At 49.7% G+C, this 13235-nt stretch overlaps 1 protein-coding gene across 2 annotated transcripts in view; it reads right to left on the reverse strand.

Annotated features, from left to right (window-relative positions):
• SYN3 (synapsin III) overlaps positions 1-13235 on the reverse strand; it is a 492649-nt gene that overhangs the window by 7558 nt on the left and 471856 nt on the right. For both annotated transcript variants that reach the window (XM_005206770.4, NM_001191357.1), the window contains 3 exons: positions 8116-8250; positions 7070-7157; positions 3075-3363 (listed from right to left, as the gene is read on the reverse strand). In XM_005206770.4, coding sequence (XP_005206827.1) covers positions 3075-3363; positions 7070-7157; positions 8116-8250 — 512 coding nt within the window. The remainder of the gene's footprint in view (positions 1-3074; positions 3364-7069; positions 7158-8115; positions 8251-13235) is intronic.

Consider the following 13235-nt stretch of genomic DNA (forward strand, 5'->3'; position numbering starts at 1 on the left):
TGTGAGACAGAGGGTTGGTCCAGCCCAGCCTCAGGCCTCTTGCAGCTCGGACACCATGGGCTTCAACTCCAGCCCTGCCTGAAGCTCTTATGGCCATCCCGATGCGCTTCGGAGTTCTCACAGTGCCTCCTATCTGAAAGGCAGTGTTTGACTCTTTGTGCCAGCCGAATGCCAGGCGACAGGGCTCCAAACATGAATGAGATTCAGGCCCTGCCCTCAAGGGGCTCACAGTCTAGTGGGGGTGAAAGACAGGAGAGATCCACGCAGGCTCTTATCACCACATGAAGTGACTCAAGTCTTCTTCAGAGCAGGGCTCTTTTACCCCTTGCTTTTTCCACCCAGGGTGTTATTCAAGACTAGTTCAGAGTAGGTGTTTGCTAAGGCGTTTGGTACCTGTTGACCTGAATTGAACCAAATAATACTTTAGAGCATCAACCAGGAGATTCAAGTGTTGTTAGCTAGATTGCTGGGCTTCCCTGATGGCTCAGATGGTAAAGAATCTGCCTGCAATGCAGGATACTTGAGTTCGCTCCCTGGTCAGGAAGATCCATTGGAGGAGGGCATGGCAACCCACTCCAGTATTCTTGCCTGGAGAATTCCATGGACAGAGGAGGCTGGGGGCTACAGTTCATGGGGTCTCAAAGAGTCAGACGTGACTGAGTAACACACCCACACAGCTAGGCTACTACAAGGTTAGCGCTCAAACCTGGCTCAAGTTCCGGAGCCTTTGTCTGTGCTATGGTTAGCTGGGCTGCATCTTTTGACATGTGAGAGGCAGCCAAAGATATACGTGTATGGAGCCAGCAGCATTCTGAGCACCAAATGTGCAAACACTCATTTTAATTCTTATAATAACCGTGTGGGGTAAATACTATTGCCCTTTTGCATGTGAAGAAGTTTAGGCACAGAGAGGTTAAGTAACTTTTTTCTGAGGTCAGGCAGCTTTTAAGTGGCAGACTTCAAACTGAACCCAAAGGTGGTCTGACTCTAGAGTCTGTGCTGTCAACCTCTATGCCTGCTGCTGGAGGACCACTTGCTAATATTACTAAGCTAAAAATGCTTTTATCCTTTGATCCAACAACACCATTTCAGGTATTTTCTATACAGTTGATCCTGCACATGTAAGAAAAAGCTTGTTTTTAAGGCCATTCACTGCTGCCTTCTTCGTAAGAGAAAACCAAATTTCCATTTACAGTGGATTAGTTAGATAAATTGCAGTATAATTACACAGTGGAATAATTATATAGCTGTGAAAAGGATAAAATGTTAATGACCTGCGTGGAAGAGCTCCAGAATGCATTGCTAAATGTAAAAGCAAGGAGCGAATGGCGTGGATAGTGAACACTGCTGATTGTGTAAATAAGTGGGAGGAGGAAACAGAACATATATTTCCGTATATGCATAAGGGAATACTGGAGGAACATGCTAGAATTAACAAAAGTGCTTACCTTTGGGGAGCAGGGGGCAGGAAAGCATTGGATGAGAATGAGATGGGGTAGGGTTTTCAATAAAAACATCAATATTTTTTAGATCTTTGAACCAGGTGAATATATTACCTCTTCTGAAAACTTATGGTTAGCTTGTTTGGAGTTGAAGGAAAGGAAAAACTTTCCAAAGAAAATACATTTGGGATCTCTCTCTCTGACCTCAAACCAAGAGATGGGCTTGAGAGGAAACAAGAGAGAGAACAGATGTGTGCCCTGGGATGGAAGCTTCCCTCCAATCCCAGTCATCTAGCCTTCACAGGATGACTTTGCAGGTCCTTGTATTACGAGTCTATTTCCAGGACTTCTCTGGTGTCCAGTGGTTAAGAATCCGTCCTGCAATGCAGGAGACATGGGTTCGATCCCTGGTCAGGGAACCAGGATCCCACATGCCGAGGAGCAACTTAAGCCTATGCGCCATAACTCCTGAGCCTGCGTGACACAACAAAGATCCCGCATGCTGCAACTAAGGCCCGACACAGCCCGATAAATACGGTTTTAAAAAGGAGTCTATTTTCCCACCTTTTTAATCTGGGCTTGACCATGTGACTTGTTTTTATCAAAAGCCTATGATGGGATGAAATGACATCGTGCAGCTTCTAAGGCTGAACCTTGAGAGGCCTTGAAGCTTCTACTTTTGCCGTTTTGGAAAGTAATTCTACCACATAAGGGAGCTGGGTCCAGCCTGCTGGAGGATGAGGCCCCAGGAGAGAGAGAGGCTCGGCTGACAGGCGACACCAATATCCAGATGTGTGCAGAAGCCCTCTTGGACTGTCCAGCCACAGGTAAGTGGCAGATAACTACAGCCCTATGAGCAATCCCAGGAGAGCAGGGTTGCTAGATTTAGTAAGCATACATGACACCCAGTTAAGTTTGAAATTCAGATTAAAAAAAAACTTTTTGAATATAGGTCTAACCCGTGCAATATTTGGCTTCCCTGGTGGCTCAGACAGTAAAGAATGTGCCTGCAGTGCGGGAGATCTGGGTTTGATCCCTGGGTTGGGAAGATCCCCTGGAGGAGGGCATGGCAACCCACTCCAGAGTTCTTGCCTAGAGAATCCCATGAACAGAGGAGCCTGGCAGGCTACAGTCCATGGGGTAGCAAAGAGTCAGACATGACTGAGCAATTAAGCACATGCAATATTTGAAGGCATACACTCCAAATTATTCATTGTCTGAAATTCAAATCTAATTGGGCATCCTGCATTTTATTTGGTAACTCTCCAGGAGAGACCATCGGGAGATCCTCCCAGCTAAACCAAACTCAGTACAAGTGACTAAATGAAAAAAAACTGTGAACAAAGAAAATGGCTGCTTTCTTAAGCCACTAAGTTTCAGGGTGGTTTGTTATGCAGCAAGGAGTACCTGATGCAGGTACACATGGAGGATCACAGTGGGGCCTAACCTATGCTTGGGCCTTGCTAGGTCCTGCCTGCCCACCAGGTTCCATCCTCTAGGCCTCCTTTTGCCCATTCAAAGCTGGGGTGAGGCCTTAGTGGGTCTTGCTCTGAGTCCCCAACCCTGAGCCGGCCCAGCTCCACCCACACCGCAAGTCCACTCTCAGCCCTTCCCGGGTCCCAGAGCACTTACTTGAGATGGGGATGGGGTGATGCTGGCTTCTTGGCCTCTTCGCCCTGTTGGGAGGCGCTGCGGCCCTGCACAGGAGGCCGGGGCTGCGAGGTAAGGGGTGCGCTCGACTTGGGGGCCTGGTTTGGAGAGCTGCCTCCAGATGCACGGGAGAGCTGGGGAGACCCTGGCGATCTCTGCTGTGGCGATCCAGACTGAGGGCTCAGGGGTTGCTGGCCTTGTGGGGAGAGCCTCTGTTGGGAGGGGCTCCCAGATCTTGGGGGCTGAGGAGACTGAGCTGGGCGAGGGCCCCCTACAGGGAGAAAAAAATGATTCCATTCAAATTCTTTTAGGATAAATAAGGCTGTGCAAAGGTGTCACTTTGAGGACGTTCATTACAGGGTTCTTCCTGCCAGTGAAAAACTGAAAACAATACAAATGCGCAACTGTAGGGGAACTGACTGGAGCGTTAAGATACATTCATGTAATGGAATGCGCTATGGTCATCATGTATGATGTGGCAGAACAATATTAAATGCCATGGGATGCTGTTGATAATATATGCTAAATATTAATATAGACTACTAGACAGAAAGCAGCTTATAGAACAGTATTTGTGGGTTAATTACATTTTGACATGTATAAAAATACATGCCTGAGGCAAAGGAAGGAGTCCTTGCCCTGTCCAAGGGAGCAGGCTATGCATGCTAAGTCACTCAGTTGTGTCTGACTCTGCGATCCCATGGACTGTAGCCCGCCAGGCTCCTCTGTCCATGGGATTCCCAGTATCCTGTAAGAATACTGGAGTGGGTTGTCATGCCCTCCTCCAGGCGATCTGACTCAGGGATGGAAACCGCATCTCTTACTTCTCCTTTACTGGAAGGTGGGCTTGTTATTGCTAGCACCCTCCGGGAAGCCAGTGTCACTAAGGGAGCAGGTGTTACTAAGCGTCAGTGGCATTTGCCACATAGCTGCCCACTGTTTCTAGAGCTCCTACTCCGTCACAGGAGCTGGAAATCTGGATTTTATGTAAAAGCTTCTCATTTTTAAATGTTGGTTTGCTTTTTTGTTTTGTTAAACTCACCATAGGTCCAAAAAAATATGTTTTCTAGTTTTATCTTAAATCTCCCCTCTTTCCCCAACACTCTGCCCCTCAAGGCTGATTAGTATCTTAGAAAATCTGGACTCTTATTCATTCATTTATTAACTATTCATTTAGTCCCTATTATACAGATGAGATTCACCAAGAGACTAGTAATTTTCTTTCAGCTTCTTGGCAAAGCAAAAAAAAAAAAAAAATAATAATACTTTTTGTTTGAGCACATAGAAAAAAAATTAACTTATATGTAGATAGTATTTGCTTAGTATTTGCTTTAGCACAGGATCAGTGCTAAAAGATGATGAGGTTCCTTAGAAGAGAACTTCACTTTCACTGAGTTGAAAATGAGTAGTGAGTTCAAAAAACAAGTTAATAATGTGATCTTGTTAATTTGGGAACTCAATGAAAGCATTGTGTTTTAATTAGCCCTGTTATTTTTACTCTAAATGTTAATTCAATGAGTATTTTCTTTAATTATCCTAATTTGTTTTTAATTGATTGTTTTTCAACTCACTAAAAGTATGTTTAGCCTCCTGTCCCTTAAAATAATATCTCTTTATTTATCGAGCGTGTCTCTACTCTGAGCCGTAGAGGAAGCAAGAATACAGTAGCTCTCTGTTTTAGAAGCGCTCTGTGCAAATGTGGCTGAAAAAGTAAGTCCTGGGGCAGAGTGGGAAAGGAGACGGTAGGGCAGAGGCACAGCCAGAGCCTGGCGGGGTGATGAATCAGTCATTTTTGAACATTCTATAAGCAAAGAATTATCACCTGGCAGGAGGACAGTGGGCTGCGGTGGTCCTAAGTATTCTTAACGATGACGTCATTAAGAACAACGTGTATATTATCATCGTTGTGTTGTTTGTAGTTGTTGTTTAGTCACTAAGTTGTGGTCAACTCTTTGTGACCCTCATGGACTGTAGCCCACCGGGCTCCTCTGTCCATGGGATTTTCCCAGGCAAGAGTACTAGAGTGGGTTGCCATTGCCTTCTCCAGGGGATCTTCCTGACCCAGCGATCGAGCTCATGTTTCCTGTATTGACAGTTGGATTCTTTACCACTGAGTCAGCAGGGAAGCTTAGTAAGACACAAATTATTAATAGTGAGTTTTAAAAAATATAAGAGTTTATTCTGGCAGTGTCTCTTTATATCAGCGTAACTGCTTTCCTTACAGAAAAATCCAGTAAGAATAAAGTTCTTGGCATCCTTGCTGGCCTCAAAGGTTTTGATAATCCCTTTTGTCTCCTTTTGAGGTCCCTATCCTGTTTCTCCATCTACTTGACATCTCTTTGGACCCAGATTTTCTTTTTTTTGGCACACTGTGTGGCACGTGGGATCTTAGTTCCACTGCACTCCCTGAGGTGGAGTGCAATCCTCTGGATTGCGTAGGAAGTCTCTAATAGTGAGCTTTTAACGGTTAAAGTCCCTGATGGCTCAGGCAGTAAAGAATCTGCCTGCAATGCAAGAGACCTGGGTTTGACTCTTGAGTTAGGGAAGATACCCTGGAGGAGGGAATGGCAACCCCTTCCAGTATTCTTGCCTGGAGAATTCCATGGACAGAGGAGCCTGGTGGGTTATAGTCCATGGCGTCCCAAAGAGTCGGACATGACTGATGGTTATTAGCAGTAAATTACTAGCATCTACTAAGCACTACCTCCACAATGGGACACCTTGCTAGTTAGAACTGCTTCTCTTGCATTATCTCACAGGCAGCTCCCCCTTACTAAACAGGCAGATGTCATTTCCTCCTTCATCACTGTGGAAACTGAGCCTCTGAGAAGTGAGGTAGCTCGCCTAAGTCTGCCAGAGGGAGACACTGTAAGTAGATTCAAACGTGTTCATCTGCCTGAAGAAGAACCCAGTGTTCACTGGCACGCAGTTGTGTAAGTCCTGCAATTTCCCTTTTCTTAAACGCTTTCTGCTTTTCCAGGAAGAGAAGCACAGACGAGAAGGATGAATGGGTGTTTTATATAAGACCTGTGGAAGAGGAAGCCCTTTGCTGCCCAAGGCTGATTTTCCCAAGAAGCAATGAATCCATTACTTTGATAAAGGCGCCTGGGAAGGTCCCAGTGTGATAGCAGTGCTTTCTTTCCGATGGGTCTTAAAGCAGGTCCTTAAAAAATCACCGTGAAAATGCCTGGCCTGGCATCTTGGGGTGAAGCTGACCTGAGGCCCTAAGCTGGCACTAGAGCCATGAGGGTGCCTGGAAGGTTCTGACATCGAGAGAGGACATGGGTGACTTTTGCCCCAGGCCTGAGCGTGAGAACACGCGAGCAGCTGGCAGCCCAAGAGAAGGGGTTAGTTACTGCCACAGTCTCCTTTCATCTTGTCATCAACAGTTCATACATTCTCTGATAAATGGTGGCATTTACTTAGTAATACTGGGATATTTTTGAGGAATGATTCGAATTGACAAGGTTCTATGTAATGTTCCATTTTTCTTTCTCACTCTTGCTGGTTGGCTCATAAATCTATAATCAGGCACTGCTAGCGGCTAGGAAGCAGGCACTTTCTAGAAGATCTGAAAGACCAGACTTGTAAACATGCCATTTTCTTGTGCTTCCTTGCACAAAGCCTCAACAGCTACCTCTGTAAAAAGGAAATACCCCTGTTTTCATTGCTGACACGTTAGGAAGCTGAAAATGAGACCATAAATGGCAAAGTCCCTAGCATAGGGCCTGGCACATATTAGGTACTTAATACATTTACTTTCGGTCTTTCTTCCCTCCTTTCCTGACTTTAAGGGAGTGACAACCTCATGGTCTCATTCATTCTGCACACAGAGCAAGGGAATAAGTCTGGTAATTAAGTATTAACATGGAGTTTTTCAGAGTGCCTTTTTGGAAGTCACATGTGGATCCCTCAGTGCATTTCAGCATCCTTGCCTGGATGGTTTCTCTTGGTGGGTGGCTCGTCGTGGGTCCTACCTTGTGTGGGTGGCCGTGGCTGGGGTTGTCCAAGTGGAGGACCCAGTTGGGCTTGCCCAGGGGATTTTGCTGGTTTAGTCTGAGGAGCCTAAAGCAGAAGAGAAAAGAAGACTGCTGTGGCCACTACAGCCATTCACTTCCTGGGTGGGAGGGCAGGATTTGTAAACATGTTTGTTATTGAGGTGCTCAGTTGTGTAATGGACTGTAGCCCGCCAGGCTCCTCTGTCTATGGGATTCTCCAGGCAAGAATACTGGAGTGGGTTGCCATTTCCTTCTCCATCGTTACTGGGGTAAAACTTACATAATGTGCACAGCACAAATAGTTTCTACACGTGGAGACACCTGTGTAATCACCAAGCAGGTCAAGACAGAACATTTCCAGTGGAGAAGGCTGCCCCACGCCCTCTCCAAGCCAGTGGCCTTCTTGAGAACAAGCATCTTTCTGACATCTGTTATAACAGATTTGTTTTGAGGGGGAGAAAAGGGGATCAGGTTTTGAGACTTGCTTTTCCAGAAAGCTGGAGATCTAGCAAATTCTTTGGAGAATCATCTGGTAACCCATGGTGAGGATCAGGGAAGACAGGAGCTCTGTGTTAGCGTGAAGAGGTTGGAAGATGAGCAAATGGAAGACACAAGAGTCCCTGCTGACCAGTGCCCTGGGAGCACACAAAGGGCATGTGTGTACATGTGGGCATAAGTGCGTGTGCACGCGCGCACACACACACACCCTGCTCACCATTCAGGCCTGGGAGGGAGGGCACAGAGGGGACATCTGGTTTTCTATGATAATAATCTCTGCCTGCAGACACTCAAAGCCAAGTTGAGACCACATTTTTCTCTCCAGGGTGGCAGAGAGAAGAAAGGCCCCTCAGAGCCTCCCAAATGTCCCTGTCAGGAGCAGGGGTACAAATTCTCCCCCAAGCCCAGCCCCACCCACACCCCATTTCTTTCTCTCCAGGTCGGTTCCTCCCTGGGTGCATCTCCTCTGGATCAGGGCACCCCCTCCCAGACGGCCAAGCATCTCTCATGACTCTACACTCTCTCACCCAAGGCCTCAGGGGCGAGGGCACCGTGCCCCCTGGCATCAGGAGTTGGCTCATTTTGGAGATGACAAGGTCGGCCATCAGCTGCTTGTCCTCTTCCACGTGCTCTCCAATCAGAGGCATTGAGCTGTCCATCACCTGTGGGCGAGAAAGGAGTCCTGAAGGAGGGGAGCTTGGCAGCTGAGCAGCGCATCCCAGGAGGGTGGGCTCAGACCTCAGGACAGAAGTGAACACTAGATGGCAGTGTTCTCCATGCAAATCTCCAGCCCAGCGCCTCGGCTGGAAATGACCCCCGTGGAGACAGCCGATTTCCCGCAGTTCAGTCTAAATCAACTCCCTGGACTCAGTTCAATTCAGTCTGCATTTGCTGGGCCTTAGACATGCGACCAAGGGCGGGGAGCCTTTGCTGACCTTTTCTGCTCTTTTCTTTGGGGAGCCGGTCTCTGCCCCCTCCTTTCCCACCTCGGCCCCTACCCAGGATTGGGGCCAGCTTCCTGAACTTTGGCCCAAGGTCAAGGTTTTCCACAAAGCCGGAAGCAGTGAAGGAAGGGGCTCAATTATGATCAAAAAATGACACGGGTTGCAGTCAACTCAAGATTCGGAGAGAAGAGGGAAGAGGCGAGGCCTGTTCTCTGGAACTCTAGCAGAATAAACTGCAGAGAAATTTCAGCCTTCCACAGGGAGAAGGCTGCTTCTCAAAGGAGGCACACTTGTAATTGGAGGGGCCCTCAGAGATCAGGGGCTTCCCAGGTGGTGCTGGTGGTGAAGAACCTGGCTGCCAATGCAGGGGATGTAAGAGGTGCGAGTTCGATCCCTGGGTGGGGAAGATCCCCTGGAGGAGGGCATGGCAACCCACTCCAGTATTCTTGCCTGGAGAATCCCATGGACAGAAGAGCCTTGTGGGTTACAGTCCATGGGGTCGCAAAGAGTCAGACACGGCAGAAGTGACTTGGCATGCATGCATGCTGAGTGATCATATTTGTGCATCCACTCTTTTGGCAGATGGAGAAACCAAGGCCCAGAGATGGGAAGGGCTTGCCCAAAGGCATGTAGGCCAGTGATCCAGGTGGTTCCCTAGGCATGGACAGAGGTAGAAGGTCTTGGGTGGGTTGGTGGAGGGTGGGGCCTTGGTGGGCTCTCTGTCTCCTCCCCAGCTATAGGAACCCAGCCTGTTCCCCCAGCTCACCGCCATCTAATTCTCCATCTGGTTTCCCCTTTTCCCAAGCTCTGGACTCAGCAGGTTCTGTCTCCCATCCAGGTCCTTGGGCAGGTAGGCCATTGACTCTGCCCACTCTCTACCTGGCTAGCGCTTCTCATCTGTCAGGAAAATCTAGCTGGTCCTTCCTCTGCGAAGCCTTCTTGGCACTCCTGCCATCCTTGCTTTGGTTGTCTCACCATCTCCTGTTTGTGTCTCCCCAACCCGACCGTGAGCCCCTGGCTTGGGGATGGGCCCTGTGTCCAGACAGGTGTGCCCTTGGTAAGTACCTGCTGAATGGAAGGACAAGTCCTGCTCATATCGATAAGGATACTAGTAAGAGCTGTATGGCTTTACTAGGTGCCAGGTGCTGTTCGAAGCACTGGGTGGAGAGCTCACATAAATCTCAGAGTATCTCTTTGAGATAGGTACCGTTACTGCCCTTATCACAATGGGAAAGCTGAGGGTCAAAGAAGTAGCAAGTCCCAGGACAGACTGGGAGCACTCCTTCTACATCTCAACAATCACCGAACAGCTCTGAGTAAGAACTAGGAATGGGAGACCTGGCTTCCAGGCTCTGGTTCTCCTAGGGACTCGTGGTATGATCTTGGTAGCTCACTTCTCATCTGTGGGCCTGTTGTTTTCCTCAACTATAACCTGAGGGGGTTGGGCAGCTGCGAAGACCCTTGCATCTGAGACTTTTAGGAGTGCATTAATCTAAAGCACCTACTATAGTTGTTGCTGTTTAGTAGCTAAGTCATGTCCAATTCTTTGCGACCCCAGGGACTGTAGCCTGCTGGGCTCCTCTGTCCATGGGATTTGCCAAGCAAGAATATTGGAGTGGGTTGCCATTGCCTTCGGAGAAGGCAATGGCAACCCACTCCAGTACTCTTGCCTGGAAAATCCCATGGATGGAGGGGCCTGGTGGGCTGCAGTCCATGGGGTCGCTAGGAGTCAGACACGACTGAGCGACTTCACTTTCACTTTTCACTTTCATACATTGGAGAAGGAAATGGCAACCCACTCCAGTGTTCTTGCCTGGAGAACCCCAGGGACAGGGGAGCCTGGTGGGCTGCCATCTATGGGGTCGCACAGAGTTGGACACGACTGAAGCGACTTAGCAGCAGCCGCAGCAGCAGCCATTTCCTTCTGCAGGGGATCTTCCTGATCCAGGGATCATACCCGTGTCTCTTGCATTGCAGGTGGATTCTTTACCACTGAGCCACCAGGGAAGCCCTACTATGGTTGGGAAGCTGAAAAGCAAACTCAAGGATGTGAATGCAGATTGTATTAGCAAACTGAGCTCCCTGTGGGTTGGGCCTGGGTCCTTGGCTTCCTGGATCCCATTGCCCGGCACGTGGACAGTCTCTCAGTCAGCGTGGGCTGAGCTGAGCGATGGCTGTGGCGCCTCAGTGTGCGCAGCTCTGGCCTTTCTCTTCCTGGCCCTGCCTGCCCACTCTTTTTTTGTTCTGGTTTCTGTTTCCTACGTTCGCTACAGTGGAAAACAGCCGCCACAATGAACCTGAGGTCAGAGCACTTTGCGGTCCCCACGGTGGACACAGCTAAAGGAAGTGGACATTTGGGTCTCCCCAGGGAAGCATTTTTCCAGTGAGCAATGTCATTCCCTGGACAAGTCATGGAGGACAAGTTCAAGGGTCTTTCCCCTGAGTATTTCACTGTGAGGATCTTCACAAAACATGTCCCACAAATGTTATGTTCTCACCACAGAGGTGGCTAAGGAAATCAGTATTTTTGGATCCTGTCTTTGTTTTTTAAAATACCTTTTATCTTCCTGGTAAAAAGCTCCCTATCTCCCTTCCCCTACTCTAAACCAAAAAGCAAGGGAAACCACTCTGTAACGTTTCTGAGAGAAAAAGAAAAAGTCTGAAAAGCCATTCTTTCCCTCCCGATACATTTTTGAGAAGTTGTTTTCTTGTTTTTTAAAAGTCCAAACCCACGATTTTCTTTTCAAATGTGGAAGGTCTTTCATCCCTGACCCTCTGAATGTCTGGAGGCAGGGAGCCTGGGCCCACGGGTACAAACTTTTGTTTCCTATGAGTGAAAGTTGAGGAAACTCAGAGAGGCAGGAGCTCTCAGGGGCAGAGATAATGCTCAAGTGAGAGAGAAGGAACTAAACTCACAGAAGAGAGGGGGAAGCAGCCCCGGAGTCCTTCATCTGCTGACTGCAGGCCCCTCTCTGAATGGAAGCTCCAGAGCAGAGTCCCTGCTACCCTGCCGTATCCCCATCGCCTGAATGGAGGGCTGGTGCCCAGAGGAGGACCTCAACAGTGCATGAATGAATGGGTGAATGAATGGGTGAATGGATCAGTGACCACGTGTGTGTTAAAGCTGAGTTCATGTCTGGTGGTCCCATGAGGAGACGCAGAGGCAGGAGGGCCAGGAAGGGATTCTGGAGATGCAGCGCCCTGGGCATGGATCTGAAGCACTCAGGCGTCCTCAGGAAGGTGGGCACCTCATTCCTCCAGGGAGCAGCCTGGGTCTGACTCGGAAGCAAGTGTGCAGGATGGTGGATCCGCTCCTGGCCCCTACAGTGTCCCCTGAGAAGGGGCTGCTGGGGGGATTTCAGGTATGGTGGCCACTGGACTTGAGGGGAGATTTTTTTTTTTGACTGTGCCACATGGCATGTGGGATCTTAGTTCCCTGACCAGGGATCAAACCCACATTCCGTGCATTCAAGCATGGAGTCTTAACCACTGGACTGCAGGAACTCCTGAGAGTTGTTTTCTAGAGCAAGACTGAACTTGCTAATATAGATGGTAACTCATCCCTGGAAGTTACCGGGCCTTCCTTGGGCCAAGAGTGGGCAGAAGGGCTGTGCCCACCCTGGCCTCCCTCCCCTCCACCTCCGAGCTGGTCAGTCTAGGGGCTCAGGGTGGGAGGAATGCCTTCCTGGCATGGCAGGAGGAGACCAGCGGGGCTCCCACCCCTCCGGTCACTGGTCCTGGCTCGCTGTGGGTCCTGGGAGTGGTGCAGACACGCTGGGCTGGAGCATTAGCTGGCTCTCGCGGTCATCCCAGCCATGTGCTTCCCATTAACTGCCCACACCCAGGGGAGGGGGCAGCCGCAGGGCGCTCCCTCACGTGTCTTGGCCGTGTGTCAGCACCGCCCCTCTGCTGTGGTGTGAGGAGAAGGCCGCAGAAGGGAAGTACCAGAGGGACTGGTGGGGGTGGTGGTGGTATGTGAGCAGAGAGACGTGACGCTGGGGAGAGAACTCTGAGCCAGCGCAGCCTTTTCAGGGGAAGCCACGGAGAGCCATGGGCTCTGGCGGGGGCCGGGAAAGGGTTAGGAGGGGAGGGGGGCTGTGAGGTCAGGAGAGACACAGGGGAGCCATGGCCTGGGAGGAGGACTGTGGGATTGGGGGAGGCCTGGGGAGGAAGTCATGGGGGTGGGCAGGGGAATGGGAGGCCCACAGGGACCCACAGGCGACAGCTCTGGAGGGCAGCAGGGGCGCGTTGGCCTGTGAGATGCAGGAAGGTTGAGGGAGAGATTCTGGGACTCTGAGCCCCTCTGAGCCTCTCTCATACATTTCCCTTTATTCTCACCCCGTTCCTAACCATCAGTGCCCCGCAGTGACTAGTGCACCATCCTCCCTGCCAGCCGGCACACTCCATACGTGTCTTGTTCAGCGCTCTATCTCCAGAACTGCCCCACACCAGGCCCATGGGAGCCCCTAATACATGTTTGTTGATTGAACAGTGAGGGACTCTCTGCACGGTGACTGTGGAAGTGGGTCCTCTTTACCCGCTTAGATACTAAGAAAATTTAACAGACTAGAGGGGACAGAATCTTGCCAACTCTTGGCCCAGTGCCCTTCCCCTACCGTTAGGGCCACAGGTGTTGGAAGGTTATCAAACCTCATGCCCAAAGTCATCAAAGTCCAGGGCAGGACCCCTGGGCACAAAGGCTT

Source organism: Bos taurus, chromosome 5 (genome assembly GCF_002263795.3).
Source record: "Bos taurus isolate L1 Dominette 01449 registration number 42190680 breed Hereford chromosome 5, ARS-UCD2.0, whole genome shotgun sequence".
NCBI lineage: Eukaryota > Metazoa > Chordata > Mammalia > Artiodactyla > Bovidae > Bos > Bos taurus.